This window comes from Lepisosteus oculatus, chromosome 4, assembly GCF_040954835.1.
Source record: "Lepisosteus oculatus isolate fLepOcu1 chromosome 4, fLepOcu1.hap2, whole genome shotgun sequence".
In the NCBI taxonomy this organism is placed as follows: domain Eukaryota; kingdom Metazoa; phylum Chordata; class Actinopteri; order Semionotiformes; family Lepisosteidae; genus Lepisosteus; species Lepisosteus oculatus.
The window spans coordinates 17,157,971-17,181,265 of NC_090699.1; the positions used below are offsets into that span (position 1 = coordinate 17,157,971).

General features: G+C 41.5%; 1 protein-coding gene and 1 non-coding gene across 3 annotated transcripts; one reads left to right on the plus strand and one right to left on the minus strand.

Annotated features, from left to right (window-relative positions):
• Window positions 1-3,318: 3,318 nt before the first annotated feature.
• Window positions 3,319-8,031, minus strand: tmem273 (transmembrane protein 273). Its single transcript, XR_011189404.1, has 6 exons — window positions 8,016-8,031; window positions 7,569-7,661; window positions 5,553-5,606; window positions 4,974-5,084; window positions 4,161-4,191; window positions 3,319-3,804 (listed from the first exon to the last, which is right to left on the minus strand). It is a non-coding gene; the product is annotated as a transmembrane protein 273 (transcript).
• A 5,733-nt stretch (window positions 8,032-13,764) lies between these two features.
• On the plus strand, window positions 13,765-22,994 carry c4h10orf71 (chromosome 4 C10orf71 homolog). Of its 2 annotated transcripts, XM_069188856.1 has the most exons (3): window positions 13,765-14,305; window positions 17,617-17,709; window positions 18,149-22,994. In XM_069188856.1, exon 3 carries the CDS (start codon window positions 18,271-18,273, stop codon window positions 22,207-22,209), a length of 3,939 nt encoding a protein of 1,312 aa, XP_069044957.1. In that variant the 5' UTR covers window positions 13,765-14,305; window positions 17,617-17,709; window positions 18,149-18,270; the 3' UTR covers window positions 22,210-22,994. The 2 variants fall into 2 exon arrangements, with proteins under 2 accessions (XP_069044957.1, XP_069044958.1); XM_069188857.1 differs by lacking the exon at window positions 17,617-17,709.
• The last annotated feature ends 301 nt before the right edge of the window (window positions 22,995-23,295 follow it).

The window sequence follows — 23,295 nt, forward strand, 5'->3', positions numbered from 1 at the left end:
AGCTGCTGAAACTTTCAGAAGATAATAAAGGTAACAGACATACTTCTTCTTCTTCCGCTGACCTTTGTCCATGTACAGAAGGACTGGGTTTGAAGACTTTTTGATTTATAGACCCAGGAGTGTCTGTTTACTGAAGTGTAGAAATAGTTCAGGAGGGTCAGACACTGCTTTTAATGATTGCTGTATGTATGTCTCACTCACATCCTCCACTCATCTGAAATATTCCGGGGTTTTTTTTTAAAGTAAAAAGTAGTTACACTAATGGATTTGTATGTAATCCCACTGGTATACTGTCTTTATATCAAATAAAACAGGCAGTATTACTGGGTACAGAAAAACTATGTGACTGATGTTATCATTTTGTGAAGCAGATAAAGATATTCTGTAGTTTCAATGGCACAGAGTGTAATGGAGAAAAATAGATTTCCTGTTTTCTTTACAAAGCTGATCTAGAAAGGCTCAGCCTATATAAAGATAGATTTCTAAGGAAATGGACATCAGGAAATTCAGGATATTGATCCATTTTGACTGCTAGAAGTCCATCTGTAACTAAACATATCGATTGATTACTCATCTTTTTAAAAATGTATGAAGAGTTTGAAATCAAAACTGCTAAGTGACACAGAAGTATTTTTTTTTGCAATACACTTGATGATTTTATCAATCATACATGTCAGCAACTAATGGGTACATTAGTATCCCATATTCACAGGATATATAAATACAAGTTGGATTAGAAACACAACTTACTTTGCATTAATTTTAAAATAGTGTCAGCTCAGCTCTGTGGAAAAATAGATCCGTAGATTTGATCACTTTCTTCAATATTAAATTTGAAAGACTTACATAAGTAGCATAAAGTTAGATAGATAGAGCTCAAGAAGAACATCAACTAATACCATTCAAACAAGAAGCTTATTACATTGTCAGACTTCAATATCAGGTCCCCAAACGCTCTTGTGCTGTGTTAACTTGCGGGCTGATCTTGTCAGGTCTCAGAAGTTCAACAAGGCAGGGCCTGATTAGTACTGGGATGGGAGACACCATGTTGCTGCAAGAAATGCTGGTGGACCAGAAGGTGGTGCTCTTGCTTCTTGACCAGAATGTTCAAACCACTGTCCGAGTCTGTCCCTGCCAACACATCTCCTCCCCCTCTCTGAGTTCAGCCTCCCAATCACTCTGTCTGTTGGGCTGGAGCTCCCAGCTTGTTAGACCTCTTGGACCTTTGCCGCCGAATGTCTCATGGACTCAGTGAAGCTCTTTGGGACACTGCAGCATGCAAAAAAGTTTAACACACCCCCAGCTGAACTTGAATGCGTTTAACTATTTAAGAGAGGGCTAAACATAAACTGGAGCAAAGAGCCAAAGTGGAAATGTCTGGCATCCGGAGACTCCATGATGTGCTCCCCGATCCACTAGCACTTAAAGCTCCTAGGCCATGGGGCTTTAGGGTTACCAAGGAAACATCTGGTTCCGCCAGCCGCCCTTCACTCCCCCCCGGACAGACAGCAGCTTCCTGCTGGAAGACTAAAACAGATTCAGGTTGCGATTCAGATTGCAAACGTAACACAATCGAAAGAAAAGCTACAAAATCATCATCCTATGTGATTTTCCTCAGTGACTAGCTGAAAACGTTTTATAATCCTTCCAACCTTACTGATATATTGTGGGCAGTGATCTAAATGAAGTTTATGAGTGCAGTGATAAACTGGACAATTAAAATCCCCACATAACATCAACACTTCCTCAGGCTTACACTACTATAAAATGTCTTGTAAAGGAATCTTGTGTAGGCATTACTTTTTCCTCCACTTTCAGTGGGAGCATACACAATAATAAATTGAAATGCAGTGTTTTCACCCATTGTCTGAATTTAATGAAAGGGCTTATATCTACCTCACCGACGTTAAGAATATGCCAACCACCTTCTTTCAGTTTTTGTAGTCCTAGAACCAGCACCCGACTCTTCCAGTTCTCTGCTTTCCTCACTATTTGAACCAATATCTGCCACTGCTTCTCAGCTAGTGGAGGGATGTAGCTGTTCGATCTCCCCTCTCCTTCTGACGTACCCCAGTTGATTCTCCCTCCCTTGCTTGTCTGGGTTCCATGTTTCCTTTTCAGGACAATTTGCAGCAAAGAGCCCCTCAGTCTCATGTCCAAAGCATTTCAAAAGCAACTTTCGCAATTCCTTTGATCCTAAACTCCAGTGCAATATTCACACCCCCATTTCTGTCATTCAGTACCATGAAAAGTTGCCGCCGGAATGGAACAGCTTGTTTTAAGAGATTTACCAGCCAATGGAATGTGCTTTAAACTCAACACTATCTGATCATTCCTAGAAAGCTGTCTGTTTAGTTAATCATTATACTGTATAAAACAGAAGAATGCCAAAGAGGGTCATTCATGTAATTCAATTACAAAAAGCTTTACTGACAGGAACATTTAAGCAGGAGGCATAGGAGAAAGTGAGTTTTCCCACTGCTCTTTCTACCTACACACTCTCCTCTTTCAACTTCCATGTCTGTCAATGTTGGTCAATCTCCATCTTCATGGTGTGGCAACTCAGCCTACTGGATCAGGATTTGCTGCTGGTTTAGGAACTTTCTTCTTACCGGATATTGTGACAGAGTGGATTTCTTCTGTAGACTGTCAGACTACAGCTTACAGTGCTGTAGGTTTTCTTCATTGATTCATTGATTGAGGCATTGGTGATGCTCACAGTATTGCTGTTGAGGGAGGTGTGGATCACTTTAATAATGGACTGTGCCAGTGAGCTAATGGCACACTGCCAGGTGGTGAGTTCATGGCTTTTCAGTGTTATGTAGCAGTATGAATGTGGGCTTCTCTTGCTGAGGTGGGCCAAATATTTCAGATAGTTCAAGTAGGTAGCTGCGTCAGCATGCATACTGTAGGTGCAAAGGAACAAGTAAAGGTTTATTCCAGGCTGAAAAGAGAAGAAAAGAAACGCAACATTTCGGCTGTAGAGCCTTCCTCAGGCTTCAGGCAAATATTTCAGGGATCATTTGTGTAGCAGAAAACGGCCCAATTCAGCTAACTTATTCACTGTGCTCCTGCGCAGCCAGAGGTGGTTAATCTGCAGAACTTCAGGTGCATTAAGAGATTTGGACTGCTATCCTTGCTGCTTCACAAGAGGATTGGAGAAACTATGTTGTCGAAAGTCTTGAGCCAGATACGAATTATTGATAAATTATAAATCATCATCAGAATATAATCATCATTCCATGAAATGGCATTTTATTATCTAAACAAGGGTTTTATCATTGTGCAATAGTGTTCTCAACTCAGTACAGAAGCAAGTATTTGGATTTTGTTTATTGAGTTACATCGAATATCCCACTACTGACACATATACAGTACAATGAGAAGGGGATATAGTGCAGGACACATCTGCAGTGAAAGACTGCAGTGCCATTACTTTGCTATTGCAAATCTGTAAAAGGTTCACAAACACTGCATAACTTTCCTGTCTGCTACTAGGTCAATCCTGACCTTTTTACAGTTTATTTTTCTAAATTAATTAACACTGTTCAGTTGAAAAAATATATTAAAACTACAAGTCAATGCAAACTGTCATTCTCCTTCTCTTAAAAATAAACTGTCTAGTTGTGTTTTTCTGTTAAAATCTAAAGTATTACCTAGCAAAATAACACAAAAACAGATAAACAAAGGTAAACAAAATATAAAAAAGATTTTCTTTTTTACAAAAGCCCTTTCTCTGCGCTGATGTCATTCCTGCAGATAAATGTTCTGGCCTCTTGAGTTGCGCCTTCAGTTCATTCATTTCTGAAACAAAATTCATTCTGATGTTAGTAAATGTGTCCCACACATCCTCGGCTAAAATTTTTTCAAGGTCTGCTTTTCTTTTGAAGCATAGCAAAATGCTCAGGTTTAGATGTTTTGAGGGTTTTTTGTTGAGGAGCAGAAGGTAAAATCATTGCATTGAGCATAGAGTGTGTTAGAATTCATTTGAAAACAGTACGAAAGATTTTGTTATTGCTTTAGATTTCAGTATTTTTTATTTTCCAGATGATTGTTGATATTTTGATAATCCATTTCTGAGCTGAGCTGCTCTGTTTAAAATTCACTGGTTTCTGTAAATGAAAATGTATTTTTTTTATTTGTATTCTGGTGCAACATACCTTAATGATGGTCTTTTCCCAGAATCGTAATCTACAACAGAAAGGATGCATCTTGATTAATATCCAGTGCACTGTCATTTAAAAATAAGTCACAAGTTTCTTTTCTTCTCTGTACTTTCAAGTATATGAGGAAATCAAGTAACGGATATAGTTTCCTCCCTGAGGAGCGTTCAGATGCTCCCATCAGTACTCATTCCCAAAGCACTGAGGAGTTTGCAGTGGGTCAAATGCCAAGCTGTTTTTGACAGGCAGAGGTGTTGAAGGAGTGCATGTACAGTTCCTCAGTATTTGCTAACACAGGAGTGGCAGAGTTAAGACAAAATAATAATCAATAGGCGATTCCAGATTTGACAGAATTAACATCAGCCCAACAGATTTAATATATCAATTGAGTTACATCAAATATCCCACTACTGACACATGTACAATGAGGTGGATATAGTGCAGGACACATCTGCAGTGAAAGACTGCAGTGCCATTACTTTGCTATTGCAAATCTGTAAAAGGTTCACAAACACTGCATAAGTCTGTTTTACTACACTTTCCTGTCTGCTACTAGTGCAAGTCCAATCCTGGCCATTTTACAGTTTAGTTTTCTATTTTATTCTAATCCAACATACTCAAATTTAGCTCTTTTATCACACCATTTCAATGTAAACATTAGGTTGCAGGGATCTTATGATTTCTATCACAGTAACAGCATGAACAGGCTGTTACTGACATATACTTAAAGCTAAAACACTTTCAGTAATACAGGCACGCTTCTGAAAGTTAAAACATAAATATCAATTGTATCCCTCAGCCATCTCTTACCTGAGAGATCATTATCCAGCATGTGTTTCTTAATCATGTACAGTTTTATTACAACGAAGCACAAAGCTAAAAATGCACCTATTCCAGCTCCAATGACCGCATACTTGATCTCTGTAAAGCAGAAGAAGAGAAGACAATAACAAGTGTACTGTTGCATGTTTTAGATTTTGATACGAGGTTAATGTGAATATTCAGGGATGGCAAAATAATTGGCTTAGCTACAAACAAAATACCAAAAAAACCACCAATTTTCAACCTTTTTGAATTGCAAATAGAAATAAATAAAAAGTTTGCCAGTACTTTGTCATAGAATTAGACTACACATCAAAGGGAAGTTCAGGATAAATCAATACAAAACCCTCTCATCACAGCTATCCAGGGAAGTTCAATAATGCTACCATGCACTTGTATTTAAGTAAAATTAATCAATAACAGGTCTACAGTTACCATTAAGTAAAAAAAAAAACAGCCTTGTGTCTCATATAACATCGTCAAGTACAATTAATGTTTTGACCATGTAATTGCTCCCATTACACTACATGGACAGGGCTGTGCTGTCTTGATATGAATTTGCTTTACCTGGTTCGTCAGGGCTCTTTGATCCATTTGCATGGACTTCTACTACCAAAACATCTGCAAAATAGAGTTACATGGATTGTATTCTACCACTTCTTGAAAAATATGTCTAACTTTTACAGGAGAGGTGCATTAACACTAATAAGCTACAGCTGTTATTACACTTTTAACGAGAGAATGATGTCCACTTCAGTTCAGGTTGCAACAGAGCCAATATCTGGAAAGAAGACTTCATGAAGTGCAGCACAAAAAGCAAAAGATGCTTCTGATTTAACTATCAGTCGAAAAACAAGCACTGCTTATCTCACCTCATCGGGCCGACGCTATTACATTACAGGAAGACTGCAACAGTTGGTATGACATACTTTTGTTTTTTAAAAAAAGAAAGGCTTATCTACAAATAGCATCTTCAAAGCAAAGAAAAACAACTTTAACATTTGCGGCAACCAGCTCTCAAAGAACTATCGCTTTGAGAAACATTAATCCCATTACAATGGACACTTTTTTAAGAGCCCTATACATTTTTAGCCCTAATTCTTTACATTTGTATATCACCATTAATTGCAGAGGATTCTAAAGTGTTAGAATAGAATTTAGACATTGAAGAGGACCCACTTCGTGCAAGACTTGACTGAATTGCTAGGTGGCACACATCAGCTACTTTTCACCAGCAGCCCCACTGAACATTCGACCAGTTGGAGGAGTGAGAAATTGATTCACTAGCTGGATTAAGGGTGAACTTTCGAGAGGCGGATTGGAGAAAAGCAGAGCAGAACAGTGCCGTGGGATCTTTAATCTATGATTTTTCATCTTTAAGTCTTAATTTCTCAACAGAAGGGAGGTACTTTCCAGTTAACCCTTACTAAACCCTTTAAACTCCTTAGCAGTAGTACGAGCAGATGGCATTGATATCTTTGAGACTTTGTATTGCAAAGCCAACTGAGCCCCTCTGTGGTTTTGAGACCTCTAAGCCATAGATCTTAATTTAGTCAGAATTAAAGATGTTTTGACACAACCTAAGACATAACTAATGCTTTTAGAGTGCCACAGTTGTTTAATAAATGTTTGCGCGGCCCACTGGGACGAGACCTGGGATAGATCCAGGACGTGCTAGAGGGATTAAAACTGCGAGCACCTGGAAGTCCCACAGGAGTTGCTGTGGAAAGGCAGGTCTGGTCTGCCCTGCTCAGCCTGTTACCAAAAAGACCCTCATCTGGATGTATTATTTGTAAAGAGCCAGTGTTACTGAACACCTTTCACAAGCATATTCTTTTGATGCAGCGCTACTCCTGAGAGAGTGGTCACCAGAAGCACTGCCTTTCCTCCCTGCACGAGACACAGACACGGTTGTGGGTCAATGTCTTCCAGACTCCTCGCTCTCAGTTTGTCATATCGGGATACCAGATGCTATCAAATCAGCACATAGTGGTGTTTAGTTCACAGCATGACAACACGACAGGGAGCACAAACGCTTTCAGCAACAATCTCCACTATTATTCCTCATTCCGCAAGGTGACACTACTCCTGCACAATGACAAAACCAGTCTGGAAGCTTATTAGTGAGCTGAATCACACTGAAAGTCATCTATTAATGGAGTGATTATGTTTGCATCAGTATGCATTAATAAAAAATAAACAGTGTAAAAAGTGAAGTTAAATCCAAAAACACAAAACCACCATCTATTTACAGTATAGTTTCTAGTAGCTTTCAGAAAGGAATCATAACGTTTTATGACAGAAAACAGAGATCAAACATGTAAAATGTAAAACTATAAAAATAATTTAAAAGCTGTCACATTTTAACACTCTCTTTCTAGTTCTAGTTAGGTCTCCACCCTCCCACTGAGTGTTTGAAATCATACAACCCCCAGAAATCACTGAGGAAGAAATACTGCACGTTTGCTTTCTGAGCTCAAGAAAACAACTTCTCAGTTTGTTTTACAACACTTGTACACACAACTACTTCACAATGCACATATGCAGAAGCAACTAAGAAGTTAATTAAAGGAACATACGTACCTGTCAGCAGGACCACAGTAAAAGCAGAAAACACTCTAAGAGACTGAACCATTTTGGTTTCTTCTGAATTCTTGGCACATTATTTTTGCTGTTCTTACAAGAATGAAAAAAAAACAGGTCACATGTTAGCCCGTTTAGAGAAACACAGCCACATCCTGTGTCTGTTCCTTCTTGAAAGAGAAACTGTAAATAAGACTTGACACTGATATCATTATTGTTCACAAGGACAGTGGACACCTTAATGCAAAACTACATTCAAGTTTCTTGAGAAATCAAATTCATCATCTCTCACGCAGTCAGTCTTTTCAGTGTCAGGTGTAATGTTATCCTGACATTTAAAAAGATTCTTATCCTAAAGTTTTTTTTTCAAATTGTGTATTATGTAAGCTGACGTAATCATAATATTGGTCAAACCATATGTCAATTAGTAACTAGTCCTCTTCTCACTTCTCACTGCTGCAGTTACAATCCCTCTAAGACACTGGGCAGGAGGTACTGGCTGCAGAGCACTCTTTTCAGGACTGCTTGCTAGTAAAGATTTAGTCCTCTCATTAGGACCTCTGTGGAACTTCAATTTCTCACCCAGAAACAGGCTCTAACATGTTGGCAATGATGTTACATTATTCAAGGTGTGGGCATAGAGAATAAAGATACTATTTGCTCGGACTTGTACAGGTCCTCATGTTTTCCGACAGTCTGCTCTTAAATTAGAGCAGTTTCGTCATGAGAGATTGTCTTGTCCCGAGTGTGTGTCTGACTGCCATCATTCAAACCTGTCGGTAGTTTAGCTACTCTGACTGCCACACACACAGCTTACCTGACTCCAGTATTTCTGACGTCCAGTCTTGCTCTGGGAGGGCCCGTGCGTCTGCAGGTGCTCCAGGTCTCTTTAACGCAGCAGCTCATGAAGAGCGGGGAGACTATCAGAAATTGCTTCTGTTACCGGCTGGTTGATCCTGTGAAGAGTGGCATTGGAATGCAAGCCCTCAGACGCACGGGCCATCCTGCCTTGCGGCAGTCCGTCTTGCTATTGCTTTGATAGTTGTGTTCACATCTCTGCCTACCTGCCCTTTTCATTGTAGCTGCTACTCAGCTGGAGGCCTCCCACCTGAACACCGCCTGTTCCCCAAACAGGCCGGTGTCACAAGTCAAGTGGGATTATCTGTCCCAATGAAACGGTGCAAAGATCAGACATTTCTATGCAATACTATTGCCATCCTTATTGAAAAGAGACTGATAGTCTCCCTTGTCGAGTTTTACTGTGGTTTGAAATAGGGAACAAGGAAGGGTACAGTGAAATCCTAATAAAAGCATATAGAGAGATGGCAAGGCAAGCAATGGACACTACATGGTGTCCACTACTTGGACTCCTAGCTTGAATACATGTTAGAAACACTTCATATTCCCTTTTCCTTGGTGCTGTAGTCCGGTAGCTCATAAGCACCACTTGTCCTTAAATATGGTACCAGCTTCATAACTGTCAGTGTTTGTCTGATTGATAGCTGTCATTGTCCGTTTGACCCCTCAAACCTTCATTTTATCACTGCTCACAACGCTGCATTGTCAGGCCCCTCCCAGCAAAGGCTTACTTGTCCTGCCTCATGGCTATTTCAGGCGCGGCGTCTGGAGTTGAGAGGGGGGCGCGCTCTGACAATGACACGGTGACAACATAGCTGGGCTGTTTGCAGTGCCCTGGTGTACTCTTTTGAGGCTGGGACTGCTTGCTAGTAAAGACTTAGTCCTCTCATTGGGATGGCTGTGGAACTTCAATTTCAATTTCACCCAGAAAAAGGCTCTGACACCTTGGCAATGATATTACATTATTCAAGGCGTGGGCTTAAAGAATAAAGATACTTGTACAGGTCCCCATGTTATCAGAAGGTCTGCTCTTAAATGTGAGCAGCTTCATCATGAGAGATTGTCTTGTCCTGAGTTTGTGTCTGACTGCACGCTCTGACAATGACATGGTGGCAACATAGCTGGGCTGTTTGCAGTGCCCTGGTGGCACTGCGCCAGACTGGACCCACTTTGATTCACAAGTGTGGCATGAGAGATAGGCAGGGGTGTGATCATGAAGAATCCAAACACTGTTTCTGTTTCTAAAGCTCTATTGTGACAGCAAGTGGAAACTTTCGACGGCACTTAGACACATTTAACTATGTTTAGCAATGAAGTGCCAATTGTGAGACAACAATAGCTACTTTTAGTTATTTATTTAAATCATTGGACGATTGCACATACAGTACTTTGCTTTGTTCATCGGCTCATGTTTTGTTGCCTGAAATATATCCGTGTTCCTCTCACTGGCAAGAAACTGTGAAGAAAGGTTTGACAGCAACATGACAACATTTGTGTCGGTAAAATGATCAGGCTTGTTTAGTCCCAGCAGCCATTTCCAGATTCTTGAATTTCTTGGGCTCTGATGTTTGTGTGTGATTGTTTGTGCCTAAGAGTCTTTCTAGCAACATGCTCCTGCTATCAATTTACCATATCACTTGATAACATGTTCTTAAATAAAACTGTTAGTAAAACACTTAACAGCATGTAAACAGGACTAATGTTTTGTCCTTTGTATTAGGAAACTCCTAACTGCAACACACAGGACAGCAAACATGACTGTTCACCCTGACATTTCAAGCAAGTATATCATATATTTCAGGCAGAGTTTGAACATTAGAGTTTGGAATAACTTCAGGATGAGAGAAATATTGGATTACTGAGAAATAAGGACATCTAATTATGGCATATTTGCATGTTGCAAGAAATACCAATGTAAAATGAAATCCTGTACTCCATGTACAGTTTAGTATAGCTAGTGCCTTGAAAGGGACACTGAATGCAGTTCGAAGCAAAATCAAAATATCCCAATAGCCAATTGCTTAGAAATAAATCATGGCACCCCCTTGCCAGCACAGCATATTGTTTGTGTAAAGGTAAAGAAGTAAAAATCCGCAAGCTCTTCCTCCAAAAGTCAAAAGCTTGTTTTGATTGACTGACGTTCTTGTCCTTAAATCAACCTTGCAGGTTGCATCAGACAGAACCTGTAATGCTGCCAGATGAAGTCCCAGCTCCCTGCGGCTCTATAAGCTGGACACTGCAGCAGACAAGTGGGCTAAGTAGAGCCCTGGCTTGCGACAGGAGAGCTAGGAATGAGGGGAATGTGACCATCAGCCTGTGAAAGCCCAGGCCGTCAGAAAAAATGCCTGCTTTACTGGTGAGCAGCAACCTGCTCCCAGCACCTCTCTGTGTCCATGAGTGATGGCCGACCACACTGCTGTTCGAGCCCATGTGTGGGTGTCCATCATGTCCACAGCCTGGGCTCCTCAGCAGCCAAGGCTCTTGGGAAAGTATTCACTGCTCCCATCTCCTATTATAGCATTGCCTGCCTGCAATTTAAGGCTGTGGGAAGATTACTTGACGTGAAAGTCATTCTGGACCTCTGTGGCTGGGCAGCCATAAAGATCCCCTGTATGCCTTATGACCTTCTTTGCTAAGAGGTAAGTGTCTGCAGATAGTAAAATAAAAATGCCCTCGAATTCCTTTCTACTTTTAAAAAGGTCCCAAGTGCCGACACAGCACAATGAGCCCTGAGTCGCCAGAGACTAAACTGGGATTTGTCTCGCCTCAAGGAAGTGTAGGATATTGGCCGAACACACAGCTGCAAGGAACAGAACTGGTTCCCATTTATTACTGTACCATGTACAGAGCAGGGTGGAAAAAACATTTATTTTTTTTACAAATTTACTATACTATTATTAAAATATTTTAATATTGACTGTTTCTTGTGAAATTACCCCAAACAGGCCAAACAATCTTGCATTTTATAAGCATTTTAAATATGTTGGCTGTTTAGCAATCATAGACAACAATTAAACATACTGCACATAGCGACAAGAAATTTTGAATTGTAGTGGCATGTTAATGGCACCACTTATTATTTATATTTCAAACCTTAGCCAGCAAAAATTAAGACACAATATTTGTTAAATAATTCAATAGATGAAAAGCAATAGGAATTTCCTAATCAAACCGTGACCTGTGTACATATAAATAAGAAAGGTTACAAATGACAGCTACAGAGACCTCCAAAAGTATTGGGACAGTAAAAAGTGTTACTTTTGCTGTGAAATCTAGTAAAGAAAGTCTAGATCTAACATCCTGGGTGAATGAAACAAATCGATCATATTTAACAGGCACAGAAGTATTGGGACAATCTGCAGAAAAGTGTCTTGGCCAAGTGTTTGCTGTTCGATCATTAGACACTAATAGAAGATTGGAACTTCTTAGAAACCTCACTTTGATGTCAGTGCCTGGAGTCCCTAATCAAAAGTCAAAGTATAAACCAAGGAACTTTCTGCTAAAGAAAAGTGGGCAAATTTGAAACTGTCAGAAAACCCCAGTCAGAATAATTGCACAGAAACTTGAACAATTTGAAATTTACTGAAGAAGAAAGTAACCACTGGTATAGTTACCAACTACCAAGACTGGGTTGCCAAACAAAACATCTGAATGAGATTTCCAAACCTTTATCGGAGCTGTCAAGGAAACCCTAAAACAGCTGTCGGTAAAAGCACCCACAACCTCCATTCTGCAGAGGTAAAGATATCAAAATGAATGTATCACAGTGGAATGAGACAGCAGAGATAATCTTTTACCAAAGTGACAGAGTGGTGAAATGTGGAGACGCACCTCGTGATCCTAGTCAGTCAAGCCATGGAGTGGGCACTGGTGGGAGTCCCGATAAGGGACTCACACATTTTCTTTATTGATAATTGAATTAATGTCAGTAGCATCAGCACAAAGTCTGAAATTTACAGAAAAGATTTGTCTGCTTATGTATAGTATAAGAACTTGCTTCCATACTCATCAGATGACGCTTCACCACGTTAAATTACATTGACCCATAACATAAAGCCCATGAAACTTGATGGAAGTTCATCAGGAGAATAAAAGTGGAAATTTTTCTTCTTAGACCAGCCAGGTCATTCTCCAGATGAGCAACATTTTATATGCTGAAGAATTCATTGTAGTCCAAAATCCCCCAAAATAGGTAAGAACTCAAAGTGGGGCTGCAGCACATGTTTGGCAAAGCATCTCTCATGTTTACCCACAGAGTTGAGAGAGTTTAACAGGTCCTAAACTGCATGGAGTTACGGCCTCAAAGAGTTAAGTAACCAAACGCTGACATTCACACTCTTAAATTGACAAATTTACATAAAGTCAATGGGTCCCAAGTGAATAGTCGTTTGGAATCACTGCGTTGGACACAAAGCCTGTGTTTGCTCTAATACGACCACGTATGTATGGAATTACCCAAAAAATAAAATGTATATTATATCACGCTTATCCTTCCTATTTAACTTTTGATTACAAATACAAATTGGTTGAATAAAAATTAAAAGCAAAGAGTGACATTGACTTTGCTGACTCACGCTGTAAATGGGTTGGATGGCCCAATAGTGTCACGTACTACAGCACCACCAAAACAAGGGCAGGTGTGAGACAACAAGACAGGAGGCCACACTGTGGCAGAGCCCTGCTGGAGGCCCTTCTGACGAAACAAACCTGCAGAGATAAAGCAGAGAAATGACTGCGGGAAATCCACATGAGCAAAGTACACGGAGTTCAAAGTTTTAAAAAAGGCTCGTGAACGGGAATAAGGGAGCAGGGTTAAGTTACAAAGCTAGAATTCCAAATGGCTATGCTCGCATCAGTGGCTGAGCTACGGAGTGCCACTTGCAGCCTGACACCAAGGTGCACGAACATGATTTGTGAATCTGTGTGGGTAAATGCAGTCAGCCAGAGGACTGATAACACTGGGTAAGAAGGATTGCTGAGCATTCGTTCTGGATTTATTCAGGAAATTGTAGGATCTGAACATTCCCCCTTTATCTAAATACCTCAGGTCCACATTTCCACAACCTGGCGCACATTAGAGGAGCCTGGTAAGGCTTCCTCTTTCCAGAGTGTTGCGAAACAAAAAAAAAACATGTAAACAAGAAAGAAAGCTAAACACCTCCAGGACCAAACTGTTATGATCGGTTGTGATTATCAGATGACATTCATCGAGGCAATTCTCAGGTCTCAGCTTCACTCCAAGAACATCGGACACATTTGTCTGTGATGCAATTGGCTATTTCTGTTGTGAGACATCAGTGCCTAAAAGCTTGACAGCCCACGTGGTTGGCCTGATGCACTGACAAGCCCGAATTAATGATGGATAGCAAAAAAGCCTCTCTGGTAGACCTCAGCTGAATTCTGGATTCGATACAATGGTTTCTAGAGGTACAAAAAGATAAACTGGACTGTAAAGGAAGGTGGACTTGCAGCTCCAAATATAAAAATAGCTGACGAGCCTGTTTATTTCATCTGCCTGTTACTTGACACCAGATGGTTATTCCAATACGTGTGCAAGGTCCTTCCCATGTTACAGCTCTGTTGGTTTCGGCTGCGCCTCCATCTATTTCAGGATGTTTGACTTTCTTCTGGTTCCTTGCCTAGATCGTTTCTCCTGGTTTGGGAGGTCTGAGTGTCTTTAAAGATTTTCTTGACTTTTGTTTCTGTGAGGAAGAAGCAATGCAGTTTACAGGATCACAGTGTTCAGTAATGTGAGAGGGGGAAAATGCCTATTCTGCACTTGCCCTGCTCGAATGACAGACTCAGGATTTCCTAGTGAACTATTCTTCTGGAGCCTTGACTGAAAAATCTCACCTCAGAATGGAAGGCAGGAGCACAAGGTAAGCTGTGAATTGACAAACGGCTCAGATTTTGTGAGACAAAGCATTACAGTTTGGGGAAACCAGACGATAAAGTATTCTCGTAGCGTAAGAAAGACAGAAAATACCTAGTATACAGCAAAATACTAACTTATATTTTTTCTTCATATTGTACCGAGAAAGAAAACTAATAATAATTAGGAAAAATGAAAAACAAGAAGAAATCACTTGGATTTGCTGTTAATAGAGCAAAGTAACTGTGAAAGTTTTATGAACGAGTGAAATAAATTGCGTAGTAAAAAACATTTTTCTTTATGTTTAACACAAAGTAAAACGATATTTCAGAGGTAAGGTGGGATGTACATATTTAACATACCCTGTTTACAAGCAAAGAAAAGTCCTTAATGACAGGAATTTGTGTGCCCTTTTCAATTTAAAAAGGAGCTCCACTCAAGGTGTTGAGTATGCGAGTGAAATAGGTAGCACCTCAGAGATTAAAAATAAACTGGTCACTAAGGCAGACATGGAGAAATCATCTAGACTGCTACTGGTATCAAATTATAAGCACTGGAAAATGTCATAAATGGCTGCTGTATTTTAGTCGAGACAGATCAGATACCCTTTAATATACTCAGCTGTTTTGTGGATTTTATTTTACTTTTTAAATCAAGAGCTTGTATGTGAAACACATACTGTATGTGTCTGAAACCAAAATGTTTAGGAAACAGTTATCATTCTAGATTGAAAACATAGAGACCAACAGACAGATAGACAGACAGACAGATGGGTTTCGCAAAGGAAGAGTAGTACAGTATGTCTCTGTTCACTTGTGAAACCTTCAGGTGAGCAGTTCAAAAGGGGCTCTCAGGCTGGACTGGGCCTTCACAAAGCGAGTGTGCCAGTTGCTGTAAACATCACTGCAGACATGAATCACATTCTCATACTTAGCATAAAATGTTTTTGTAGCGCTCTTGTTTTTCTTGTTTAATAGTTAAAGCACAAGTTTTGACAAGAAGTGATCTAGGGTGTGGCTAGTGTCACAGTCAGGGTGTTTGTTGGTCAGCAGAGATGTTGGCCGTGGAGAACAGGAGAAAAAAGGATGTGGTTGCCATGGCTACTGGAAGACTGTAAAGACAGGGGCTAGAGCATCTCTTGGTTGGTGAGGGAATTCCAGGAGGATAAAACTGTTCTTAGTATTTTGATAGTAATTCTACTGTAGGAATTCCTTACACTGTGTGGATTATTGGCATCTGCATTTAGATTTCACTAAATCAAAGTTTTCTCTCTATACAGTATAAGGGTGATTGTTAGCTCCTCAAAAACCAATAGCCTCTGTTGAGGAAAACAGAAAAACAGTTACAGTATGTGATGTTAAATACCTTTTATCAGCCATTGTCTGGAATTGCTGTATTACATACTTTTAAAGCTTTATTTGTAGCCATTCCACTTTCACTGTACCATGCGTGTAAAGTGTATGTACTGTATACAAGGGCTTTTAGTGATTATTAATACATACCAGCAATGTGAATGTCAATTTTCTGCCTAAGTGCATCATTTGAACTTTTTTTATTTTTAAAATTAACCTCAATTCAAAAGCATGTTCAAGTGAAACAAATATATATATTTTTTAAATGGGAGCTTTAACCCATGGAAGGATAATGCTGTTCAGTTCACAAAACAAAGTGACTCAGAATAATGCAATACAGGCATTTCATAAACCCGGTCATTTCTGTCTTAAATTCAGATCAAAGGAATTCTTAGTATTTATTTCACATGATGACTTATTAGTCTTGTTACAGGTGAGCTAGATGAGATTATTTTTTTAATTAAGACATATTTAAAATTGTGCATATCTCTGCAGGCTCTCTGGGATTTGTTGTTCTCAGTAAAACTGTCTTTATACGCTGGTGGCCAGCAGGTTATGATGTGGATTACCTAGATTTTCTAGGTCAGTTGTACAAGTAGAAAATGGAGAGCATCCTCCTGCCAGTTGAAATCACCCATGTCACGTGTTCGAGGCAGGAAATAAAACCCCCTCCCATTTCTCACACTGCTGTGACAAAACCACTGAAGTACTGTTTTGTAGAATGAGATCAGCGGCTCCACAACATACTGTGTAACTTAACTCCTTCATTAATATGGAAGTTAAGAAATAAATCAGGCCTAACTCCCTGCGTGTGTTTTGACTAGCCTCTAAAACTATTTGAAATGCATTGATTACTGCACCCAAGAGAGGAAGAGAGAGGTGTGGAGCTTTCAAGAATAAAAATGTTTGTCTATATTGTACAACTTGTCTGCACGTACTGTATGTGCTTGTTTCTGTAATGCAGAGCAGTCTGTGTGAAGGAGGAAAGCTAGTGCTGCCAGCCAGTGCAGGGACACACAGTCAGACACATGTTTGTAGACATTTCAGACAAGGCTAACAATCCAGGTGACCACAGCAGGAGCTGTGTGGTGTGTGGTTCGTACACTGAAGGGACAACAGCCAGCTATCTCTGCAGTGTGGCATTGAGACTGTGTAATAGTCAGGGGAGTGGCGTCAAGACAAGAGGCTGGCCATCCCATGTCCTCTCACTGGACATTGGGCTTTGGAGGACACTGCTCTGCTCAGTGCTGAGTCAACCTGTATTTGCGTATCAACACCACATAAGACCTTATAAGCTCCTTGATCTCTTGGGGTCGAGCCAGAGATCAGAATCAACAAGTGCCATGTAGAGGAGAGTGGGTCAGAATATTTATTGCTGTGGGGACGGGATGGAGCACTCACACACTTTATTTTGAGTGTTGCTCCTTTCTTGCTTCCACATGAAAAAGTCTTACAGGAGGTTAATGTTTTGTTTTTTTCATTCGGTCTTTGAAGGATGATTTTTTTACTTTAATTCATTTTTAATTAATTAGGCATTCATTAGGTAACATAAGGTATTCTTTTTGGCAGATTTACCACCCTGCATGTTAGGATGTAATGTCAAAAGGATTGCATTCCATTGCTTTCTTTTGAGGTGCAGATACACCATATAGAAAACATTTGTATTAAAATAAAAACTAAAGAGCAGGCACAGGCAGCAGTGAAAGGAAGGGGTGTTCTATGGGGCTTCAGTCTTTGGTGAATGGATGACAGAATGCTTTCTTTAGGGGTCAGTGCAATTGCAAGCTATGCTATGATGGAAGAGCCCTGGTGTTTAAAAATAGCTTATGTTTGGTATTACAGTACCGGTTTTGTATGTTGTCATTGTTGCAGAGTTCACTACACATATGAGAAGGTCAAAGCTGTAGTATAGAAATGATTTACTATTCCGGGCATCTAATATACTATTTTAAACTTTTAATGGCAGCTGGGCATCAATGTGACCAAACACGGGGAATCGAGGAATAATTAAATAAGAGAGCGCTGAAGAGGCATGCTGCAGCAGTGGGCTCTGCAACAGGTAGGATTTACTACTGAAAAGATTCTGCAGATGTAAGAATTTCACTCTGAGTGAAAGCAGGCTAGCGTGATTTATAATTCAGTATTATATACTAACATTACATTACACTTAGTGCTTTTTTAACTATGATTATTGTGATGAGTGAACAAGCTTCTGTAAATTGTTTTTTTTTTTACGAAATACATGCAGATGCACCGTTTCTATAGTAAGATTCAATGCATGCCCCCAGCACTCCACCCCATTCTACCCCATAAAAAAACGTGCATTACGTCCAAATTGAGAGTAACAGAGAACCACAAATCACATCAGCCCTGTAAGCTTTTCTTCTGTCAACGTAATTGAACATATTTTTTCTTAAATGCAAGCGATCGTTTCCTTTGCCGAGGTGGAGTTTGCAATGAAAGCTGGAGGATGTTCCTAATCCCATTGTCATTTGCAGGAAAGAAATGAGATCATATTGCCTTTTGGAAGGTGAGCTGGTTAAATGCAAGACAGTGTAGGTAAGACATCTGGAAGACTGATTGGGACAACTGGCCCAGCGCATGTGAATAAGCATCTGAAATGAGCTTTCTGGAAAAGTGCCACATGAGTCACAGAGGAAGTATGCAGGGGCACTACAAATACACAGATGGCTTCAGTGACTCTTCGAGTGTTGGGAGTTTCATGGACGAAACGGACAGAGAAGTCAGCAGTCTTACCGACCGAGCGTTCAGGAGTTTGTGCATTGGAGATGAGGCCATTTACAACGACGCAGATTTTTCTTCTCCCCCAGCCGGTCTTCACAGAACTTTCATCGAAGACAATCAAAGCCAAGAACTCCTGAAAGAAAGTGCGCAAGAGAGATACGCTCTTGCAGTGAAAAGGTACACAGACTCGGAGAAAACCTCAGAGGTTGCTGCAACATTCCAGCAGTCCGTCTCGGAAAAGACAAAGCAAGAGCAAGTTTGCAAAAACGATGCAGTGTTACATTTAAGCAATGGGTCTATTGGAACAGCCTGGCCACAGAGGAAGAATGCATCCAAGGTGTCCTCGCTCATCAAGGCGTTTGATATTGTGGAGAACGCCACTGACAACAGTATGAATGCCGATAGCAAGCAGAGCACGGCATGCACAGCAAACAACAATTACAACTACAGGGAGAACAGCTGCGAATCTTGGGACAAATCCGCCCTGTTGAGTATCCAGAGGGAGTTATCGGAATTCTCTGATGCCTACCAGCAGAATTTTATCTCAAGCACAAAATCTGCTGCAGGTGACAACTGGAAGAAAGCAGGGCAATTCCCACCTCCCAGAAACCACTTTCATTCTTCTGAAGTAAGAGCTGCTCAGCAGTCGTCTGACAGGGGTGCAACTGTCCCTTCCACGAAGCACTCAAAAACGAAAAGCAGCAGGTCGAGCAAGGGGAAGAAACTGAGCTTGAGGAATTCGTTCCTCCACAGTGAATACAGCCCATTCCAGTCATGGAAGGATTATAAAAGATACCCGTTTGACACAGAAGAGGTAGCAGACCTCTTGTCCTCAGATGAAATCCCCAGGTGGTACGACTCGCCTCTCTACAAAGAGTTAACTGCTGCACACAGGACACAGACCCCCCAAACTGGGGACAGGAAAACGCACAGGAGGCACACTGACGACATGATCCCTGCAGAAGTACCCGGGTCGACAGTTCTACAAAAAGCTTTATCCGTTGAGAAACGGTGTGAATCTGAGATGGGGGCTAACTGTGCCCCTTGGAGAAAACACAGAAACCTGATCACGAACAAGCCTCCCCTGCACAGACCCTGTACAGTGTCCCCCCAGGGTGAAAAATCTAGGCACAGAGAGGAAGGTCTGTGTCCCCCGGGCAAGGTGCCTCCAGGTCATCAGAGAGCACAGACCTTGGTGGCTGAGCAGACGGCTCACGCTGCCTCTCCTCCTTTCAACATTTCCAAGCTGCTGACACCTGTGATTCATGCGAGACAAGAAACGGAGACGTCAGAAATCCTGCAGTGCGCTCTTTCTCCACCAGTCATCGATCTCAAGACGTTAGCTGAACCCGAGGTCAGACCTGTGCCAGAGCACAAATTCCGTGACAGCTACAAAGCTATGGCCTCCAGCCTGCTATTTAATCTCAAAGATAACAGGAAAAGGGTGAAGAGCAAATACAGCCCAACAACCTTTAAAAGCCAGGAAGTCCATGACCGAAATAAGCAGCCCTCCAAGCAAGAGGTCATTTCCAGAAACGTACCGATGACTTCAGATGCTCCTGCTGCTGGAGTGGGTACAGCTGGACACTTGAAGGCAAGAGATATCCCGTCTGTTACCAGCCCTGTCTTGCAAACAATCAACATGCAAAGCGCTGATCGAAAATATTATGCTGATGCTTGCATCTCAGATGACTACTTGACATTGAGTTCACCTCACACTGTAAAAGAGGCTGCTAATTATAAGTGCTTCAGTGCTGCAGCACAGGAAAGCGCCGTGAGCACAGATCAGCCTGCCGAAAGCCAAAGAAGTAGGTTCAGTGACTCCCAGGTGGTGCTTTCTCCTAGGTCGCATGAAATCACCTCGCGAAAGAGACCAGACTACCCTTCACTGAAACTATACAGGAAAGAAAATACTAAGGAAGAAGAAGTGAAGGAGCAGGTGGCAACAGTGAAAAGGCCTCTGCAGTCCACTGCGACAAGAGACAAAGACAATGCAGGAAAGCCAGTGCAAAGCTTGATCAATAAAAAACCAGAAGCCCCTAATTTTTCATTGCAGGACAATGGTATTAAACCGAATCCCACGTTTTCTCTTAAAACCAGCAACGTCAACCCGAAAACAAAGTCTCCCAAGGAGCCACAACTATTAGCAGACCAGAACCTTCAAACTATTCATGATGAGGATGTGAAAGTGGAATTTGCTTCGTGGAATCTGAGTGTTTCTAAAGAGAAGAAGGAGGAGACTGAGGACAAGGCTGAGGAGGGGAAGAAGGAAGTGGACAAGTCGGAAGTGCAGTATTATGCTCTGAGTAACCATGAAGGAGAGAGTGAAAGGAAAGCCAGGCCAGAGAGCTCTCCTCAAAGACGGGAGAGGACACCTCCAAAGGAGGAAACTGAAATATCCCCCAGGGGGCTGGAGGAAGGCGGGTGGGTGCACTGTTTAATCGATTACGCAAAGGCTTACACACCAGTGCCAATCTCAAATGCGCCCTCTCCATCTTTAACAAAACTCAACATGTTCAAAATTAAAGATAACACCTTTAGGACATCGCCTGTAATCAAGGCTGTCAAGCCACCTTTGCACAAAACATTTCCAGAGGAGCTGCAGCTAACTGCTCCCCGAGAACGTGTGAGCAACCCGGAGAAGATTGAGGAACAGGGGGTCGCACACAGTCCTGAAGTCCAAAGTGAAGCTCCCGGTGTCAATGAAATTCCTGTTTTAGATGAAGTCCCGGTCCCTGAGCCGCCCCAGAATGAGAATGAAGTGCCGTGTTTGGGTGAAGACCCAGGTGCAGGCAAAGCTGAGTCCCCTCTTGGAAGTAACTCAGCACCCAAAGAAGATGAAAGTCAGGCAGTTGTGAATGCAGTGTCAGAGGATGTAGAAAGCTGTGTTGCAAGCTCAACAGGTGCGGAGGAGAAGGCTGCTAGTGCTGCAAACGTTGAAGAAACAGAAGGCTCCAAGGATGTTAGTGAAAGGTCCGACTCAGTCTGTAGTGCTAGTGAAAACAAACCGCTCGGCAAACCACCAGCTGTTCCCCCGAAAACGGAAAAAGCCCTTCGGCGTGCTAAGAAGCTCACAAACAGAAGAAGAAAGGTTGATACCAAGCCCAAAGCGGATAGCAATGCCGTAACTGACAAGAAGCCTATCCGGGCGGTTTCTAGCACGCCCTCGTCTCCAGCTTGTCTGCTGTCGTCGCCCCTTCCCGGGAACCCCGTGTCCTCGGCTAGCCCCGCGCAGCCCGAGCCCAGTTACGTCCCGCCGGCTGCGAACGTGGTGACGCTGAAAGGAGCGCAGTCCCTCCAGCCTTTCCCCCTCACCCAGAGGAAGCTCCTGCAAGACCCCGAGTCCGGGCAGTACTTCGTGGTCGACATGCCGGTGCAGGTCAAGACAAAAACTTTCTTCGACCCGGAAACGGGGAAGTACGTTCAGCTGTCAATCAGGTCGACCGAGGGGGGCTTGTCACACGCGTCGTCGGTGGAGGTGCTGAACACCCCTTCTTATGTGCTGTACCCCGGGTTCCTGCCCCTCCCCGTGACGACGCTGCCGACCCTGAGATCTTCCTCTCAGATGTCAGCCCCCGCGGCTCTCATGGACGACCCCGAGAAGCTGCGGCTTTCGGAGGCTTGGGCACAGGAAGTCCTCAAACAGAAATACAACCGGGAGAATCAGCCCTACATCGAGCCTGCGTGCGAATCTCTTAGCCAGGTGGCAGATGATTCTGCGTACAGTGAAGGCAAGACCAGTGTCAGCCCAAGGAACCTGGACATCATATCAATGAGTGAACTGGAAGATTTTGCTGTTGAGAGTGTTTCATAAATACAAAAGACAAAATTGCACTGTCTTTACAGAAAAAAAATATAGCCAAAGGATGGCAAAATACTGGACTAACTAAAATGGTTAGAATATAGTGTAAATGTATATACATAAGAGATGTATATCAAAGTGGCTGTACAGTATATCAGGTGGATTTGTAAAGATGAAAACAAAGAAATGAAAGTAAAATCTTATTATTTTTTTGTTTCCCATAACGGAGCAAGAGCAGATGAACAAATTTACACTATAAATTATTATAAATGTAAAGACTGATGTCTAGCAAAATACTTTTGATTTTTTAACATGGCTTTAGATTTTGCAACAATAGAAAGAGCTGGGCTATTTGTTAAATAAATGTTTTGCTAAAAAATAATTTATACCATTCCATTTGAAAATGTTGTCTGAAAGATAGAAGACCTACTAGGGAATTTGTTTTATCTCTTGCAATTTCGCATACCCTGAGAGGGTATTCTGTAAGGGTTATGTTATACAGTACCTGTTTACCACAAATCTTCCTGTAACGGTTTGTAATTGGGGAGAAGCGAGCAAAATAACGCAGGCAGACAGGATTCAGCTGTTCCCATCAGTACATTGTAGTAACTTTTACAGTAAGTCATTGCAAGCGAGTTTTATTTTCATTGATTTGTGCAAAGTGGATAATTTGCTGCCTTGTGAGAGTCATGCATCACTTGGGTGTAGAAACTATAATGAAGAATTGTACCTCATTATCGTGTTTTTACCAAATGAGCTACAACTGTGAGAAATATATATTTTTTGGAATCGCTCAAGTGCTTGTGCATTTTTTTTTTACATAAAGCACTTCTAGTATTAAGTTCAGAGGTGAAAAGCAGCAGAACCTGATGCGAGAATCCAGGACTTCTTCACCTTGTTTGTCTGTGCCAATGCATCTGAAGCACAGTTCACAGTGCACAGTGCCATGCTGAAGACACTACTCGTGCTCCCCAAAAATACTAAAATCTGATACTTCCGTTCATATCTGTGTGCATCTTCGTCTGCTATCGTCATTGTCGTTACTTGTGAGAAAAATACTTGCTCTACTTTTATCTGCTCACATTGGTGGTTCTTTTT